Source organism: Megalobrama amblycephala, linkage group LG4 (assembly GCF_018812025.1).
Source record: "Megalobrama amblycephala isolate DHTTF-2021 linkage group LG4, ASM1881202v1, whole genome shotgun sequence".
Classification (NCBI taxonomy): domain Eukaryota; kingdom Metazoa; phylum Chordata; class Actinopteri; order Cypriniformes; family Xenocyprididae; genus Megalobrama; species Megalobrama amblycephala.
The window spans coordinates 31,533,918-31,554,938 of NC_063047.1; the positions used below are offsets into that span (position 1 = coordinate 31,533,918).

General features: G+C 33.2%; 1 protein-coding gene across 1 annotated transcript; it reads right to left on the reverse strand.

Moving 5' to 3' along the window:
- Positions 1-1,203: 1,203 nt before the first annotated feature.
- top3b (DNA topoisomerase III beta) lies at positions 1,204-19,444 on the reverse strand. The gene is made up of 18 exons (XM_048188873.1): positions 19,376-19,444; positions 19,163-19,273; positions 14,995-15,126; positions 14,766-14,872; positions 13,747-13,821; positions 13,403-13,599; positions 13,044-13,200; positions 12,837-12,950; positions 12,645-12,735; positions 11,409-11,563; positions 11,005-11,110; positions 10,044-10,190; positions 9,780-9,953; positions 8,212-8,340; positions 7,611-7,760; positions 6,847-6,947; positions 3,838-4,039; positions 1,204-1,784 (listed from the first exon to the last, which is right to left on the reverse strand). Exons 2-18 carry the CDS (start codon positions 19,230-19,232, stop codon positions 1,306-1,308), a joined length of 2,586 nt encoding a protein of 861 aa, XP_048044830.1. The 5' UTR covers positions 19,233-19,273; positions 19,376-19,444; the 3' UTR covers positions 1,204-1,305.
- Positions 19,445-21,021: the final 1,577 nt, after the last annotated feature.

The following is a 21,021-nucleotide window of genomic DNA, read 5'->3' on the forward strand; positions in this document are numbered from 1 at the left end:
GTCATTCACGTAACGTAATTAATATTCATAAGGCAAGGCCTGCTGTTCAATATGGAAAGAAATGGAATGTGATTTCTGTAAAAGTGACACGTTTTTCATTATTTTTTTTTCATTGTTTATGCAAATATGCACTAAAATGGACAAATGCCATTGGACAGATATTATTCAATATTAATATTATTGGGTCAATTCAAAATATTAAAAAAACTAAAATGGCCTGGACTTAAACATATGACACGACTCAGTAGTGTTTTTATAAATGTAAGAGCAAAAAGGATGTTCAACGTGGAATATTATTCTTAAACATGATGTTGATTGACACTTTTTGTTATATAAAACAAACGTTTTTTAATTTATACATTTTCTCGATTTATGGTTTGCATAATGTTGTTCGTTATATACTCTGAACATTTCTCTTAATATTATGTTAAAATGCATATAATCATAACAAAAGTGTTTGCATTCTGCACTCTGACAGTGATCTGATAGAGACAAATATTTTTAGCATGGATGTAACTGAAAATTTGTAAACAATTAAACACACCATTCATTAAAATAAATCATTGTAACAAGCTTTAAGTATATCCGAGTAACATGAACAAGAAAATTTTGATTTTGTCCATCATGCATTGATTGGATGGTTTGATGATTGAGGTTCGCTATTGGTCAATCTCATGTGAGTGACAGGTTGTCCCGCCCTCGCACCAGTAAACACTTCATCAGAGAGGAGATGTCACTGCAAGTGGGAGGGGAAGTTATTTTGATTAAAATAAATAAATAAATAAAAGATGTGCATGGATATATTATATATAATAAAATTTATAATATATATAATAATTTTTCCATAAAAAAACAAAACAAGATTTTGATTTCATGGTGATTTTAAGTCATTTTGGATAAAAGTTTCTCCTAAATAAATGTCAATGTATAAGCAGACCAGGGTTGCCAGGTTTGTGCAACACAAGTAGCCCAAAAATAGCCCAATGTGATTTTCTCCATCAGGCGGCTGAGTTCTCCACTGAATTCTTATGTCTGGGGGTGTTTTGGGAGTGTTGGAGCACCAAAATCGTACATACGGGGGTGGAAATCAACCCACGGCAACAACTTAAAAGTAGCCTGATTCCACAGGAAAACCGCAGACTTGGCAACACTGAAGCAGACATAAGTCACAAAAACACCGAAAAAACCACAGCACAGACTCTGTTAAACTAAAACTTTATTGCCATTTTCATCTTTTTAGTTTGCACATTGAGACTAATTAAGCTGGCTTTAATTTTCTACTGCGAGACAAATAAACAAAATGTTTTATACAAAATAAGCTGCCAGGGCTGCCATTTTATCTTTAGGCTTTTTAGGATTCCCTCTCCCCATGGGCCTCCTCCCTCTTCCCTTCCCTCTCCCTCTGCGGGCTCCTCCGGCCCGGTGCATGGGATGCCGCATGGTCGCATGTTTCAGCTCCACGAGATCCTGGAACACAGAATCGCAAAACACACAACCAGTGTGCTGCGTTTCACCATCGGGCAATGGCGAGCGTGTCTTGTTGAAGTCCACTACAACCAGAGAGGCTTCGCAGGAATCACAGCTGTCCTGGGACACCTGCACCTTATGGGCGTGCTCGAAGAAATGCACCACCACGTTGCATTTGTTGCAGGCCATGCGCCACTTTGGGCCCGAGGTGGGATCGAAGACCAGGACGCCCGTCTCACATTCAACGCACTGACCGATCCCAAGAGAGTTGAGGGAGTGCTGACAGGAAGGGTGGGTGCACTCGTTACAGCCCATCCCTGAAGGAAAGAGAAAGAGAAATTACATAAGGCCTATTCTTTTAGGAGAACTTTTACATTTCTTTTCTTGTTTTTAAGTGTGTTCTTCCTGTTTCAACAAGTGTTAAAAGGTTCCATTTGACTTGGACTTTTCCCCCACCCAGATGTTTTTACTCTGTAATACAATTATAAAAAGCTTAACATTTTATATTTTATATACTAATTTTAAATACACCACTGTTAAAAAGTTTGGGGTCAGTAGGATTTTTGATTGTTTTTAATAGAAGTCTCTTATGGATGGAAGCTTGTTTCTGCCACTAAATAAAAAAGTAATTGCAACTTTTTATCTTACAATTCTGACTTTTTTTTTTTTTTTCTGCAATTGCGAGTTTTTAATCATGCAATTCTGACTTTATACCTCACAATTCTGTTTTTTTTTTTTTTTTTTTCCAGAATTGCGAGATATAAACTCAATTTGAATTGCGTCTTATAAAGTCAGAATTGTTTATATCTCACAATTCTGACTTTCTAACTCGCAATTATGACTTTATATCACGCAATTCTCACTTTATAACTTGCAATTCTCACTATATATCTCGCAATTCCAAGAAAACATTCAGAATTGTGTGATATAAATTCGCAATTACTTTTATTTATTTTTATTTCATGATGTAAACCATCTTCCATACTTATGCTCACCAAGGCAGCATTTATTTGATTAAAAATCAATACAGTAAAATAGTAATAATACAGAAGAGGATTAGGGCCAAGCAATAATAAAAAATAAAAAAAACATCTCGAGATTAAAGTTGTTAAATTTCGAGAAAAAACTCGTTAAATATTGAGAAAAAAGTCGAAATAAAATGTTGAGAATAAACTAATTAAATTACGAGAAAAAACCTGTTAAATTTCGAGAAAAAAGTCGAGATAAAATGTTGAGAATAAAGTCATTAAATTACGAGAAAAAAGTCATTAAATTACAAGAACAAATTTGTTAAATTATGAGAAAAATGACGTTAAATTTCGAGAAAAAAGTCGAGATAAAATGTTGAGAATAATCTAATTAAATTACGAGAAAAAACTTGTTAAATTTCGAGAAAAAAGTCGAGATAAAATGTTGAGAATAAACATTAAATTATGACTTTATTCTCAACATTTTATCTCAACTTTTTTCTCGAAATTTAACAAGTTTTTTCTCATAATTTAACGAATTTGTTCTCGTAATTTAACAACTTTTTTTATCACTTAACATTTTATCACTTGAGATAAAATGTTGAGAATAAACATTAAATTATGACTTTATTCTCAACATTTTATCTCGACTTTTTTCTCGAAATTTAACAAGTTTTTTCTCATAATTTAACGAATTTGTTCTCGTAATTTAACAACTTTTTTCTCGTAATTTAACGACTTTATTCTCAACATTTTATCTCGACTTTTTTCTCGAAATTTAACGACATTTTTCTCGTAATTTAATGAGTTTATTCTCAACATTTTATTTTGACTTTTTTCTCAAAATTTAACGAGTTTTTTCTCGAAATGTAACAACTTTAATCTCGAGATGGTTTTAATTTTTTATTATTGCTTGGCCCTAATCCTCTTAATAATGAAAAATATGATTACAATTTAAAATAACTTTTTTTTCTATTTGAATTCATTTTAAAATGTAATTTATTCCTGTGATCAAAGCTGAATTTTCAGCATCATTACTTCAGTCTTCAGTGTCACATGATCGTTCAGAAATCATTCTAATATGCTGATTTGCTGCTCAACAAACATTTCTTATTATTATCAATGTGGAAAACAGTTGTGCTGCTCAACATCGTTGGGGAAACCATGATAAGTTTTTCAGAATTCTTTGATAAATAGAAATTTTTTGTTTGTAAAAATGTAAATGTCTTTACTGTCACTTTTGATCAATTTATATATATAAAAAAATCTTACCACAAACCTTTAATAATCTAAAATGTATGGACATGCGTTAACATATATGAAACATAGTTTGAAAGGATCCTAACTGAAGAACCACCCAAAAACAAGTTGATTTGAGAAAGAGCGTTTTAGTCTCTCCTACCTTTCTTCATGTCTCTGAAGGGAGGGTTGCCGAAGCAGTATGGACACACAGGGTAGCTTTTGCCACGAGACCCTGAGGTCCAGAGAACCAGCTCAAACTCATCCAGGGGACACTTGAGCTCTTTGTACAGCTTAATGGCTCCGTTCTGAGGTAAACTGTAGGTCTCGTCGCAGTGAGAGCAGTGCAGACGACTGGGTTTAGCCTGGGAGTGGATAGAAATGACAGGTTTTTTTTAGTGTAGAACATATCTGACACTACATCATGATTAATGTTGTGACGATTAATCTGAGTCAACATTTTGTAGCTGTAGAACAAATTTTTTTTTTTTTTTAATTTAAAAAACAATAATAATAATACATTTTTTTTATATTTATAAGAATTTTCTTCTAGCTTACTTTTTTGTAACTAATGTTTTGTCATGTTACAATTTATAATTATTAGTGGTGGATAACACAAGTTGGCCATCAGCATTGTCCAGAATTTACCAACTTTACAATTTACCAATATATTTAAGTTTTTCTAACTTAATTTTCCACAAATTTATAATCATTTTTAATTGTATACTCCAACAAACAACAAAGACCTCTATACTATGTAAAGACATAGTACATTTGATTCGAGAAAATCCGCATTAACCTCACTCACGCAAGCAGTGGACATTACAGCCCAATTAACAGGAACATCAGACTAGCAGCCCGAGGTAGTACTTGAATGATGAGGGACATTGATGAATAATTAGTGAGTTACATGACATTCAGATGGACACAGGAGAACATTCAGGTAAAAAGCTTTCTTGATGAAGGTCATTTTCAGGTGCACAAGTATAGGCGGAGAGAACAAGAGAGAGATGAGAGTCTGTCTAAAAGCCCAGAGTGCGTCACAGAGGAAAAGAAATAAACCATGTGATTTACGCAACGTGGCCATACGGATGGTAATTAGGATCAAAGTTAGTGTGTAAATGTAGATGTGGGATGCAAAAGCTTGAAGTTTGGCTGCATTACTCTCTGTAATTAATTAACATCACTGACCTATCAAACTGATGTCAGATTTTTAAACAAGGTGTTTTTGATGCATTGTGGGTATGGATTATTGGATACACCATTCAAAGGTTTGGGGTCAGTAAAAAAGTTTTTTTTTTTTTTTTTTTTTTTTTTTAAGAAACTAGTACTTTATTCAGCAAGAATGCATTAAATTGATCAAAAGTGACAGTAAAGACATTTATAATGCTACATTTCTATAAATTCTGTTCTTTTGAACTTTCTATTTAAAGAATCCTGAAAAAAGTATCACGATTTCCACATAAAATAAGCAGCAAAACTGTTTTCAACATTGATAATTGTAAGAAATGTTTCTTGAGCAGCAAAGCAGCATATTAGAATGATTTCTGAAGGATCATGTGACACTGAAGACTGGAGTAATGCTGCTGAAAATTCAGTTTTGACATCAGGAATAAATTACATTTTAATATATATTAAAATAAAGAGCAGTTATTTTAAATTGTAATAATATTTCACAATATTTACAGTATTTTTGATCAAATAAACGCAGCCTTAGTGGGGATAGGAGACTTATTACATTTTTTTTTTCTCCCCTTACTTCATACATATATACATATACACACACACACACATATATATATATATATATGCAGCCTTGATGAGCATAAGAGTCTTCTTTCAGAAACATAAAAATATCTTACCAACCCCTTAGTTTTAAATAGTAGTGTATTGATTTTGGCTTTTATCAGAAAGCTATGAATGTACACAATTGATGCTGTTTTGAGTTCAGAAAAGGCATTTTCATAGTGTATTGAACTCTTTTAATTCAAAAGATCAAGGAAAAGTCCATTTCTCTTTGCATGACTCTTATAGTTTCATCTCTTTGTTTTGACAGTGCACAGATCATAACTAGCATGTACAGACATTGTGTTTTAGCTACTTTCTTTGTATACCGTTCATATATATATATATATATATATATATATATATATATACACACACATATGAACGGTAGTGGTATGGTAACTAGAAACCAAGGTGTGGTGGTAGTTGAGAGTTCAAAGTTTTAGGCTTATAATCAGAAGGCCAAAGCCCTCTATGTCAAAGCCTCTGTGTCAAAATCCTAACACAGGTCAATCGGGTTGGGTCATGGATCAAAGCCCAAGACATAGTGTTGCAATCCTTTGACTTGAGTGTGCAGAAATGAACTTTGGACCATATTGAGACAAGCATGTTTGGTTAAATATCTAACATTTCTCCATTTTACCCTACTGTTATTAGTTCAAACTAAGGTCAATGTTGACAAAGAAAGTAGCTAAAACACAATGTCTGTACATGCTAGTTATGATCTGTGCACTGTCAAAACAAAGAGATGAAACTATAAGAGTCATGCAAAGAGAAATGGACTTTTCCTTGATCTTTTGAATTAAAAGAGTTCAATGCACTATGAAAATACCTTTTCTGAACTCAAAACAGCATCAATTGTGTACATTCATAGCTTTCTGATAAAAGCCAAAATCAATATACTACCATTTAAAACTTAGGGGTTGGTGAGATATTTTTCTGAAAGAAGACTCTTATGCTCATCAAGGCTGCATTTATTTGATGAATAAAAAAAACAGTAATATTGTGAAATATTATTACAATTTAAAATAACTGATTTCTACCTGAAAAAGTGTTTAAATGTAATTTATTCCTGTGATCAAAGCTGAATTTTTAGCAGTCTTCAGTGTCACATGATCCTTCAGAAATCATTCTAATATGCTGATTTACTGCTCAAGAAACATTTTTTATTATTATCAATGTTGAAAACAGTTGTGCTGCTTAATTTTTTTGTGCAAACTGTACTAATGTTTTTTTTTTTTTTTTTTTTTTCAAGATTCTCTGATGAACAAAGTTCAAAAGAACAGCATATTATAAATAATATTATAAATGTCTTTACTGTTACTTTTGATCAGTTTAATGCATCTACATGTTAACATTTCTAGAATAAGATACGGTCCTTACGCACCTGGATGTACTTCATGAAGCGACGGCACTTGCCACAGCGAGAGAGTGGTTTCCCAGTAGCAGCGATGGGAGAGAAGGACACCTCCATCAGTTCATCCATGCCTGTTAAATAAACATTTGAAGCATGTTTTAAGAGTGAATAATTAGCAAAACCAAAATTATGTACATTAATTAACTTAAATTATTTTATTTCAGCTAGTTTTCATTTAGCTTAACTTTATGTTCTAAAATAACTAAAACTGAAAAAGATTACAAAACCTATATAGAAATATTTACACACAAAAAAAAAAAAAAAAAAAAAAAACTAGTAAAAATGACAAAACACATCAGAATTACTAAAACTTTAAAACTAAAATAAAAATGGAAAAAATAAAAATAAAAATGAATGATGTGCCCAAAGCCTAAATCTAAATGTCAGAGGATTTGGTGTGCAACAGATTCTGAGCATCAGTGACAAATATCATATCTTGTCAAATGTGTGGCCAGTACCGCCACTCCCAATACACAGAGTACGCGTGATCACGAATTGGAAAGCGAAGGTAAATAGCGAGCACGTATTAAGATGCAATTTCAATACCCTGCATATTGATAGCAGCTCCCTGATGCACATGCCCACTAAAACAACACTGGTTCATGACTAGGTTTAGTTAGAATAAAGAGTTATAAAGAGTTTCCCTCAGAACTGTCTGATTTTGATTTTTAATTTGGTACAGAAACAAAACGGTAACTAAATAATTTTCATAGGTTTGCTGTATGTGACGTTACCTGCAATGGAGTCCACAAAGTAGTGGAACTTCCTCTTGAAGATGTCCAGAGTGTGCTGTAAGACCTGCTGGAAGTTTGCCTTTCCTAAAGCTATCAGAGTGAGCTGCTTTTCCACAGCACTCCGGATTGTGGGCAAAACCAAATCTGCATCTAAGACACACACAGATCAAGGAAAATGATAAGCATATACAAATGAGTCATTTATCCAACGCTTTGTTTCAAAATAACTTATTGCAAAACTATTACAGATTCAGCTCTGTAAAGTGCCTGTACTTCATGAACCACCTCTTATAAGGTTTTTTAGTATAGGCCAAATTTTTTACTAACTTGGCTGCTTACCCCATAGTATGGAAGCTTGTTTCCGCCATGGAATAAAAAATGAAAAAGGTAATTGCGACTTTTTATATCACTATTCTGACTTTTTTTCTCAGAATTGCAAGATATTAACTTGCATTTGTGAGTTATATAGTCAGAATTGTGTAAACTACCTTTTATATTTTTTTTCAGTGGCGGAAACAAGCTTTCATACCATAGACACTACACAACCAATTAAACTGACACACATTAACAAAATACTTGTGGTTGAAATTTTTCCCCTTACCAATCTTATAGTAACCGTGAACCAGAACAATCCCCAGGTTGGTGGGTTTGAGTTTGCGGCCACTTTCAACCGTCACATAGTTCCTCTGGCAGATGTTGTTAATGTGGACGGGGATGCTGGCATCCGTACCTAGTGAAAGAACCATTTTTATTGCAGTTATTGCAATTTTAAAAATAATAAAAATAAAAAAGAGGTCTGCAATTAAATGTTTTTCAAATTAATTTACTCCACTTAAATCTGACTAAATTACCAAACAAAAATAGCAAAATGTCTAAAACATGTCAAACTGTAACCAAACGTTCAGGTTTTAAAATTGTATTTTATCCTGTATTAATATTTCACAATATCAGTGTTTAACTGCAGCTTGGATCAAATAAACGTAGCTTTGGTGAGCATAAGAGACTTTTTTTCCAAAAATGTAAAAAAATAAATATTCTTACCGACCCCAAACTTTTGAACTGTATGTTTATTCATTCATTCATGCACTAAAACTTGTATCAACATATAAAATAGCCTATTGATCAATATATATACATATGAAATGTCAAAATAGTCTTAGATGTGAAAACCTGAGCTCCTGAAATGATAGCATAAAATGAATAATTATGCATGAAACAGTTTTTAGAAATCATTGTGCTGTGAATTCTTCATGCATTTGAAACTAATTAATAAAAAAAAAAAAAAAGTGTTTAAAGGTCCCGTTTTTCGTGTTTTTTTGAAGCTTTGATTGTGTTTATAGTGTGCATTATAACATGTGTTCATGTTTCGCGTGTAAAAAAAACACAGTATTTTTAGCATAATTTACTTATCTGTATACCGCTGTTTCCACTGTCATAAAAACGGGCTGATGACTTCCTTGTTCTATGAAGTCCCTCCTTCAGAAACACGTAACGAGTTCTGATTGTGCCAGCGGTTCCTGTGTTGTGATTCGACAGCAGCTTAGCGAATCTTCCCCGGAAAGGTCACGCCTCTTACCATAACGTGGAGATGCACGCGCTCAGTGTTATTGTAAACATGTCTTTAATTTTACCCTATCAATTTGAGCCGGAATCAGACCCGGTGATTGGACTGCGGGATGAAAATAACAGCGTTTCGACGACATGGCGACAAACACACTCTACAAACGCAACTCTTGTGTATTCCTGTGGGCGGAGGTTAGTCAAAAAACTGTTTTAGTGACGTCATTAAAGAAGGAAGTAGAGGGATGTAGTCCAAACTGGCCGTTCGATGTAGGTGACTTTTGTTAAATAAAATATCTCGCTTGGCATTGAACTTTGAGCTTTAAAATTTTACAGATTTTATTTATACTCTAACAACAACATTACACACTAACTAAAGTTTGAAACATGGGATCACGAAGAACGGGACCTTTAATGAAACTGCACACATAAAGTTACCCAGAGGTGTACAGTGGCAATAAACAGGCCAAGATGGGGTAAAAACTAATATAATAAAGTGCATGTCAGGGATAAAATGTATGATATGACCCGTTTACATTTATTCTCTTCTGTGAACTTGTTTTCTAAAGAATCTCTTAAGGTTGTGAGCATTAATTAAACGGATCTTACCAATTCCGTGCTTCTCCATGAGTGTGATGAGCTCGGCCTCAGTGAGGTAGTCTGGTGGATTGGTCTGTTTCTCCAGTAGTTTGATCTCATCCACTGTGAATATGTCTCCTCTCTCACACACCGGCAAGGCCTCTTCCAGCGGGATACCCTGCCAGGGCATCACTTCAGTGTAACCTGAGATGGAGAGAAATATTAATAAGCATCACCTCTCCACTAGAGTATAATTTCTATAAATGGTAAAAGTTAATATGATGATGCACATACCAGCAGAGATGAGAGTCTTCCCGCTGCATGTGAAGCTTTCTGTGGCAATGCTGAAGGAAATTGTGGTCTGCAGGTATTTACAGTCAGGGCTGACCGTCGCTATAAAGTGCCGTGTGATGTAATCATACAGACGCCAGCCATCGCTGCCTGCGGAGAGAAAAAGATAGATGGCCTTCTATAGCGATGCAACTGACGCTGGTAGGTCACGTGATAATGACAGCATAGCGAATGCAGTACATCCAGATTACATTCATACTATATAGAACGTACTTTTTTTAGCAGTCGTGAAGTAATGAGTCTGCGATTTTGGACACAGCCATAGTTATGCTACCATTAAAAAGTTAGAGGTCAGTAAGATTTTTTTTTAAATGTTTTTGAGTCTAGCCTGTATTTATTTGATCAAAAATACATTAAAACAGTAATATTGTGAAATATTAAAATAAGTGTTTTCTATTTTAATATATTTTGAAATGTAATTTATTCCTGTGATCAAAGCTGAATTTTCAGCATCATTACTGCAGTCTTCAGTGTCACATGATCCTTCTGAAATTTTAGAGGACATTTTTATGATACATTTTTTAGTATTATTTGATGAATAGAAAATTCAAAAGAAAAGCATTTATTTGAAATATAAATCTTTGTAACATTATAAATGTATTTATTTTCACTTTTGATCAATTTAATTCATCCTTAAAAAGTATTAATTTCTTTAAAAAAAAAAAATAATTACTGACCCCAAACTTTTGAACAATAGTGTATACTGTATTAGTCAATTAAACTCATACATATAAATTTATATTTAGTTTAATTGACAAATACTATTGTTAGTGTATATACTAATATTTTAGTCTATTTATTATAAAGATATTTTAATTTATATTTTCTCTTCTTTTATTAAATAATTATTATGGATCCTGTCCTTAAACGCCAGATGTGAAAATATGCAGTCTGACAGTCATACCCAGCTCGCTCTCAGAGGCGGCTCTCATGGGTGTGATTGGCGGATGGTCTCCTGCGTCTGCTCCTTTCCTTGGCCTATTAATACCCTCAGAGAGAAGAGCTTTTACCTGCATACACAAACACACACATAAGCATTTTTCATAAGACAATATTAATCACTTTGCATCATTTTTTAATGCCATATCAGGATTAAACACTATATAAATAATAACTAACATAAAATAACAAACAAATAATACAATTAAACTTCTTACAAAAATACAATAACATCAACATGAAATCTTTCAGTTTAATAAATGAATACATGATATTTTTTTATACACACAAAACAAGGCATCAAATAGGTATAAAAATAGTTTATCTTAAGATGATCTCAACAGGGTGGAAGAAAGGGCTCGTGCTCACCGTTTCACCCCAGAAGGAGCTGTTGGCCTGTTGTTTGAGGGTGCCCTTCAGGTCAAAGTTTTCAGGGTAATGCGTCGTCTCTGTGCGAGGATAGCTGATATAACCCTGTGTGTAGAGACGCTCTGCTATCTGCATGGTATGCTGGGGACCCATTCCTGAGAAATACACAGATAAAAATCATATATACAGTCAAACCAAAATGTATTTAGGCACCTTGAACATTTCATTCATTAATACAGTTTATTCACTATAGTTTAAAAAAATTGTAATAAAATATGACAAGATCTCAGAGCTAAACTGTGTCAGAAAAAATTAATCTTAATTATGTCAGATAACACTTAAGCAAAACATGGTCAGGTCAAAGTGTCTGAATAAGGTTCCAAATTTGATTCACAAATTTGATTCACACAGTAATTCACTGTGTGAATCACTTTGGGTATAAAATGTTACAGTTTACTTTATTTTGCTATCCTCACTTACATAAATGAACTATAGTGTCCTGCACCCACTAGTAAAAATATTCAAAAATATCACAAATGTCTGAATATTTTTTGTTTTGACTGTACACTATTGTTAAAAAAAAAAAACAGCATTTATCCAAAAATTATTATTTTTTATTTTTTATTTTTTTGGGATAAATGCTGTTTCCATAAAATTATTAAGCAGCACAGATGGTTTTAACATTGATAATAATAAGAAATGTTTCTTGAGCATCAAATCAGCATATTAGAATGATTTCTGAAGGATCATGTGACACTGAAGACTGGAGTAATGATGCTGAAAATTCAGCTTTGCCATCACAGGAATAAATTACATTTAAAATATATTAAAATAGAAAACAGTACATTAAATTGTAATAATATTTCACAATATTACTCTTTTTACTGTATTTTTTGATAAAAACATAAATGCAGCCTTGGTGAGATTTCTTTGAAAAAACTTCTTTAACCCCAAACTTTTGAACGGTAGAGTGTTTACTATTTTCAGTCTAATTATTCCTTTGTGAATAATAAATGCTATAAAATTACAGTAATTATTTGCCAAAAAGTGAACCATATAAGGTTCATGACCATATAATCTGAATTCAATTTCATGACCAGGCATTACTTGCCAAAATGTATACTCTTAAGCAGTCTGCGTAAAGCTGAGTCTTTCTTTCCTCACTCAGTGAAACCCTATTTCTTATGCTTCTTGCTTTGTAAATTCACATTTAATATCAGAAGGGAAGCAGCCCACCCAAAGCAGAACTGGCCACTCTTAACATCTCCACTGTATTCAATGCCAGAGGTCTCTGCTTGGCTTTCTCTTTCTTAGTCACAGAGTCAACCTGCAAAGAAAAGACAGATAATAACTCATGCAGCTACACTTGAAGTGCTTTTGCACTGAAATAGGAAATTACATACAAATAATTGAGATACAAATACATACTTTAGCCTCCTTAGCAGTCTTTGCCATGTTGACAAACATTTGACCAACATCTCGGTCAAAAACTCGAACGCGGTCCCAGTCCAAGAAAAGCGGGCTGTCCTTCCCTTTAAAAACCTGTGTGCACCAAAAATGTAGAAAAGCAAGTATGCAATGTGATATGATACAAATTTCTAAAATTGGATAAAATTGGTAAAGGGCAGAACTGACCTTTGCTTGTACGACCCAGTATGCTTCAGGTTTGAAGGACTGGATCTTGTCATGACGTTCCACACAGAACCCCAGTGTGGGAGTCTGACAGGGACCAAAAGAGATCAAGGAGGAGTCCAAATTCCCATATTTTCCCTGGAAGTATTTGGTTTGGAAACTAAAATCCAGAGACAAAGATTAGTTGTGATGAATGAGCATTGGTGAGCATAAGTGACTTTTTAAAACATTTTAAAAAATCTTACAGAACTGTTCAACAGTAGTGTATACTGCACAAAGCAAGATTGTATTGTAATACTATAAAAACAAAACAAAAAAACATTCAAAGCAGGTCTTCTATAACCGAAAGACCTCTTTCATACCGTGTGAAAGCACAGCCGATCCTGAGGTCCAGTTCCTGACGAGCATCTACGGACAGAGCCTCGTTCTTGTTGGGTTCTCCGAGTCGATTCATGGCGTTACAGATATCTGTGTCTGTGATGGAGCTGAACTTGGCCCGATACACCGTACGCTCATTACCGTAAGACTTGTTCATCACAGGCTGAATGGCATCCAACACCTGAGACGGTACAACACAACACACAAATAGAGAAAACACACACTCAAAAAAGGCCAAACAGCTCAGCCCCAGTTATATGGACAAACTTTCTATTTCTATTTCTATTTTCTTTCTGTAGATTAATAACAGAAGTCAATTCAGACTCACCTCAAAACAAATGTTTTCTCCTTCTTTGTCACAATCCAACCACAGGACGACAAAGTCACAACCTTTTGCTTCAACCTGTCAACAACAGCAACTTTGATATTATAAAAATGTATTAATATAATATAATATAATATAATATAATATAATATAATATAATATAATATAATATAATATAATATAATATAATATAATATAATATAATGTATGACCTGTCAAATGTTTGGAAACATTACATTTTTTTAATGTTTTTTAAGTCTCTTGTGTTCACCAATGCTGCATTTATTTAATCAAAAATACAGTAAAAACAGTAATATTGCAAAATATTATTACAAATTAAAAGAACGGTCTTCTATTTGAATACATTTTAAAATGTAATTTATTCCTGTGATGCAACGCTGAATTTTCAGCATCATTACTCCAGTCTTCAGTGTCACATGATCCTTCAGAAATCATTCTAATATGCTGCTTTGCAGCTCAAAAAACATTTCTTATTATTATCAATGTTGAAAACAGTTGTGCTGCTTATTTTATATGGAAATGGTGATACTTTTTTCAGGATTCTTTGTTCAATAAACCACAATTATTAAATTTATAAGCATTTATTAAATAGAAGACCACTGAAGACTGGAAAACAATTATTTTGAATTACAATATATTTCACAATATTACTGTATTTTTTGATAAAATAAATGCAGCCTTGCTGAGCAGAAGATACTTCTTTCAAAAACAAACTTTACTTCATTACAGAAGGGGTCATAGATTTAAATAAATTTATAATTGAACATTGTTGAAGCAATAAATTTTGGAAGATTAATGTCATGATAATCATTTTATAATCATTTTTTATTCTATAAATACTATATTATTTAATATATAAATTTAACAATTTCTTTGACATGCTTGGAACAAAAAATAAAATCGTCAAAATTGATTTTATGTTGTCTTTAAACACAGTTTATCTGAATTTTTAATTATTTTAGTCAATATATACACCAAAAGCAGTCAAAAGGTAAAGTCACCTGAAGGAATTTAACCATATTTAGTTTGGGGTTGGCTTCCTTCTTCTCAGTCGGAGCTTTACTGAACAACTCAGCTGGATCGACTTTATCCCAGTTGTTATACTTTCCTGTAAAACATTTAGGATAGGGAATATTCCACTGCTGTTCAAGTTTGCATCGTCTCGACTCTTGCACATTACAGAATTTGCCTGCATTTTAAAAGCAACCCTACTGAAGACAAGACACTTGCCGATAAAGTCCAGACTCATGACGTGTCCACACACGGACGTCATCTTGAACCTCACATTTTGGCCCGCAAAGCTTCCGGTGTACTCATGGACTGAGCACGCTCCATTTAGGCCTTTTCGGGTTGAACAACTACCTATAAATGAAAGGAAATGAAAAGAAATACTCGTACAACTGTTGACTCAACTGCACCAGTCAATTGCAAATGTCTTACATGTACATTTAACTGGAATAAAAGTAATTTTTTATCATAAAAACTACACACTTAACTTTTAAGATATGCCTTTAGGCGCACTTTAATTAAAGTAATTATCCAAGCACAACCTTACACATTGTTTATTCCATTGATACCACAATATTTGCATTGAGACTCTTTCCTGAATGTACTTTGAGGTCATTTTTATCCTTAGCTTTGAAAACAACACATGCTTCATCATTCATCACATCTGCCTAGAACCAAAGTCAAAGTCTGTAAACACAATGAACATGAACATGTAAGTTGGACTACTGCATAAGCATTCTTACATAAACATTTATGGTGGACATTGACGAATCAGTCTAACTGGTGCTGGCATTGAGCGATCAATCATAAAGTGAAATGAAAAGAGCAAAGTGCTGATTATGCATCATTCTCTTCTATTTAGTGCTCTACCAGACTTCAACCTGAATGACGCCAGTGGTCTTCGTCAGCTAATGAGATGCTGTTCCCAAGGCTGAACTCTCATATCCAGATGGCGTCCATTGTGAATGAGCCTGAAAACTCATGATGATGATGTCCTCTCTCTCCTTGACCACCGGCTTACGCTACAGACCTTTGGAGGTCTCCATTGAGACTGCGGTACATAAATATAGGCCCGAAAGGATAAGATGGGCACATTTGGAACAGCATCTTTACCCCTACAGGCAACAGCCTCCAGCCTCTCATTCCACTCCTCACTTTCCGATTCTCTGCGATACAGCATGCAACATCTACAGGTAAGTCACCAACAGTCACACAAGACTTGTCTCGTTGAATCGCTTAAGTTTGGACAAATTTTTTAGCTGACACAGCCGACACAGCCAAAACATACATTAGTTTGGGGTCGGTAAAATTTTTACATGTTTTTGAAAGAAGTCTCTTCCATCAAAACTATAGTAAAAATAATAATATTATAAAATATTATTAGAATTTAAATGAACTGTTTTCTATGAATGTAATTTAAAATTTTTAGCATCATTACTCCAGTCTTCAGTGTCACATGATCATTCAGAAATCATTATAACATGCTGATTTGCTGCTCAAGAAACATTTCTTATTATTATCAATGCTGAAAACGATTGTGTAAAAAAATAATTCAGGATTCTTTGATGAATAGAAAGTTTAAACAGCATTTGTTTGAAATTGAAATCTTTTTAACATAAATGTCTTTAATGCCACTTTTGATCAATTTAATGCTGAATAAAAGTATTAATTTCTTTCCAAAAAAAAAAACAAAACAAAAAAAAAAAAACTTACTGACCCCAAACTTTTGAATGTTACAAAAGCTTTTTATTGCAGATAAATGCTGTTATCTGAATTAGTTGTATTATTATCTGCTGTTATTGTATTTCAGAACTTTCTATTTCTATTGTACACAACTGTTTTCAACATTGATAATAATAATAAATGTTTCTTGTGCAGAAAATTAGAATGATTTCTGAAGGATCATGTGACACTGAAGACTAGAGTAATGATGCTGAAAATTCAGCTTTGATCATAGGAATAAATTACATTTTAAAATATCTTTAAATAGAAAACAGTTATTTTAAGTTGTAATAATATTTCACAATATTACTTTTTTATTTTTTTATATTTATTATTGTATTTTTAATCTTCTTTTAAAAACATTCAAAATCTTACCGATCCAAAACTTTTGAACGGCAGTTCATATATATTTATTATTTATATTTTTAGGTATTATTAAATATTTGTATTATTATTTAATATTTATATTAATTATAGTAAATTAAAAGTACACAAAATTGCTGAAACACTTACTTTACACAATATTTACCACAAATTAGCAAAAAATAGGAAGAAAATGTTTATTATCCATTAACAAGGCTGTTGGTAGATTCTGATTTTAATATTAGGAAGAACTAACATTTTAACTGTAATTGGCCAAGCTACCTCGAATATCAGCCAATACCACTAATCTTTAATTCTCCAAAAGCGGCCTGGCTGATTTAGGTCTATATCTAAACTAAAAATGGTGATACAAACCTGGAAGCTAGTCAATACTTTAGGATAAATCCACCTGTTTATTATAAATTTGGTAAAAAAAACAAAAAGCCACAAACCTCAAATAGCTATAACCGAGGGCCCACAACAATATTTTAATAAACTATATTCATTCATAGTTCATCACTGATACATTTAACTAAGGGACACAGTGAAGCTATAATTATTCTTTAACATAAATTGTACTGGATCTGTGAATGTAGGCTGTTTACTTCGGCATTAGCTTCAGAATGACCACAATCTATGAAGTTGTCCACAACAGAAGTTCATAAAATAATGACTTTTCAACAATATCTATATGGGCCGATTTCAAAACACTGTTTCATGAAGCTTTATGAATCTTTTGTTTCGAATCAGTGATTCGGATCTTCTATCAAACGGCTAAACTGCTGAAATCACGTGACTTTGGTGCTCCGAACCACTGATTCGATTCATAAAGCTCTGAAGCAGTGTTTTGAAATCGTCCCATCACTATATTGTTGAAAAGTCTTTATTTTGTTTTTTGGCGCACAAAAAGTATTCTCGTCGCTTTATAATAATAAAATAGAACCACTGAACTCACATGAACTGATTTAAATATGTTTTTAGTACCTTTATGGATCTTGAGAGAGGAAGTACCATTGCTGTCTATGGATTGAAATAATGCATGTAATTATTAGTTTTTGAACCTGTCATCCATAAAACACAAACCACAAATAAAGAAGCCCACATGACAGGTGCTGATGGTTTGATGCCTACTTCTCATTCTCTCTCTCAGATTCTAGGACTCCTGAGCATTTTTCTGCTGGTTTTGGACCCCAGCCAATGCAATCCGATCACGGCCCAGTGCGTGGAGCACACCTACTGCTCCTCCACGCTGAAAGAGTACCACACACAGCTCATCAACCTGCCCACCAGGATCAATGAACGCAGCGTCGCCGCATGGAGCTACGTGTGAGTTGAGCAGATGTTTGAAATATAAATTTATAACCAATAACAGGGAAAGTATGCTGCAGTTACATTTTATACAGGACTATATGGATGCATGCATGCAATCATTTACTTATACATTTTGTAACAATTCAGAATTTGATGGCCTGTATTTGTCCAAATTGGCATCAAAATGCAGACAGTGTAATCTGAAAGACACTAATATGTGCAACATATGCATTCTTCTGGACCAATAACAGGGAGAACATCGACCTGGAACGTGTGCCGCAGATCATCTATGAAGCAAACTGCCTGGAAAGCCATTCTTGTAAGGGGATCGACAGCTCTTTCAGTCTGGAGAGCATCCCCATTGCAATCAAGATGCCATTTCTCAGAAAAAACCCAAGATGCCCAACTTACGCACTGGAATTCGAGGATGTCAACATCGCCTGTATATGTGCAACATCCAGACAGAATTAGAGCTGGGGCTAAAAATTCATGCACTAGATTCCTTTTCAATTACTATAATTGTGTTATTTAAATTGAATGTCAACCACAAAGAAGTCTACTGAATAATAATGCTTGTATCTTAAAAAAAAACAACACCACAACGCATACACCGCAATATAGATGTCTTAGGTTTTGCTGAATGCTTGTAAACGTGAATAAATAAAATGGTTTTGTAACAAAAACTATTTGAGTTTTCCATTCATTCAGGAAACAAATGTACTGCTAAGATTCATATTTATTTAGAAATACTCAAAATGTTTTAAAAAAAAATCCACCCTGCTTTTCCAGCTTACTTGAAAAGTGCTTCAGTTTAATAAAAGTAAAAATGTATAAATGTAACATTAATAAATGAAAGAATGTAACTCATCAGATCAAACATGCTATTTTAATGAATAAACTGGAAAATCAAACCAATTCATTCTGCATTTTAGAATTAGGGGACCTGTAATTATATGCAGTAGGTTTAATGTTTATAACCATCATACAGACTCACCTTTAGAGAGGATTTTGGCAATGGACTGAGCCAGAGAGGGCTTCTCAGCCACCATAAACACAGTCCTCATCGCTGCTGGTTGTACCTATCTGTCATAAACACCAACGGGACCTGACAATGAAATGACAAAAGTAAATATCTTATTTCGAAGTTAATAATAAAAATGCTAAAGCTAAAATTATACTTAATAAATCAACCGAGATAATTACACACCGGTATATGCTGCAGCAACTACTTCAGGCATGTTAACTTCCGGGTTGTTTGTATTTTGTCAAAATAAAAGCCGCGACTGTTATACGAAACATATTACTACATTTATATAGGCTATATATATAATTTTTATATATTAAATATATGTATAAATATATATAAATATACGTATTGTAAGCACAAATGTATATGAATTAATATGATAATAGACATAAAAGATGTTTTGTCTTTAAAGGGTTAGTTCACCCAAAAATGAAAATAATGTCACTTATTACTCACCCTGATGTCGTTCTACACCCGTAACACCTTCATTCATCTTCGGAACACCAATTAAGATATTGTTGATGAAATAAGCCATTCAAACTCTCAAGGTCCATAAAGGTAGCCTACATATTTGAAACAGTTCATCTGAGTTCAGTGGTTCTATTTTAATATTATAAAGGGACAAGAATACTTTTTGTGTTCCAAAAAAAATAAAATAAAATAATGACTTTTCAACAATATCTATATGGGCCGATTTCAAAACACTGTTTCATGAAGCTTTATGAATCTTTTGTTTCGAATCAGTGATTCGGATCTTCTATCAAACGGCTAAACTGCTGAAATCACGTGACTTTGGTGCTCCGAACCACTAATTCGATTCATAAAGCTCTGAAGCAGTGTTTTGAAATCGTCCCATCACTATATTGTTGAAAAGTCGTTATTTTGTTTTTTTGGCGCACAAAAAGTATTCACGTCACTTTATAATATTAAAATAGAACCACTGAACTCACATGAACTGATTTAAATATGTTTTTAGTACGTTTATGGATCTTGAGAGAGGAAGTACCATTGCTGTCTATCTATGGAGGCCTCACTGAGCCATCGGATTTCATCAACAATATCTTAATTTGTGTTCTGAAGATGAACGAAGGTCTTACGGGTGTGGAGCGTCATGAGTGTGAGTAATAAATTACATTATTTTCATTTTTGGGTGAACTAACCCTTTAAGCGATCAATAACTGCCAAACGTATTTTTAAAAGGTTGTTTATTCAACAAATTATACTTCACACAAGTAATGTGTGAGATAAAATCCTCATACAATGGTAATAAAAAATGTTTCATCTAAAAAAGTCTCTCATAGGCCTATTTGAAATTTTGGGTCTGTATGAAAAAATTAAATTGCCAGAGAATTAGGTATTTTTTTTAACTTATTTAGAAAAACTCAACAATACTCAACATTCTTTTAAAAAAATAATAATTTGAGCTCTGGAAATTAATTTGCTCATGGCAAAAAAAAAAAAAAAAACATACTATATATTCACATTTCTGTGTGAATTATTGAAAATTCTTCATAGTCTCCAGCAGGGGGACACCGAGCACTTACCCATATATGGCTACTTTTGTTTCCATGCCAATACAGAAAACAGATTGTAACATGATGTTATATGATGATCACTCACTCAGATTCACAGCAACCTTTGCATTTCAATTTTATTATTATTATTACTACTATTATATAATTATATTATTATATAAGGTAACTGTCATTATTTGTATCCTAGAGGAATTCAGTTGTTCAGTCGCTTCTTCAGTTGAGTGTCATGAGTCATCACAGTATCTCAGTAATCTCAACATGACGGTGCACAGATTGCATCCCATGCAAAAG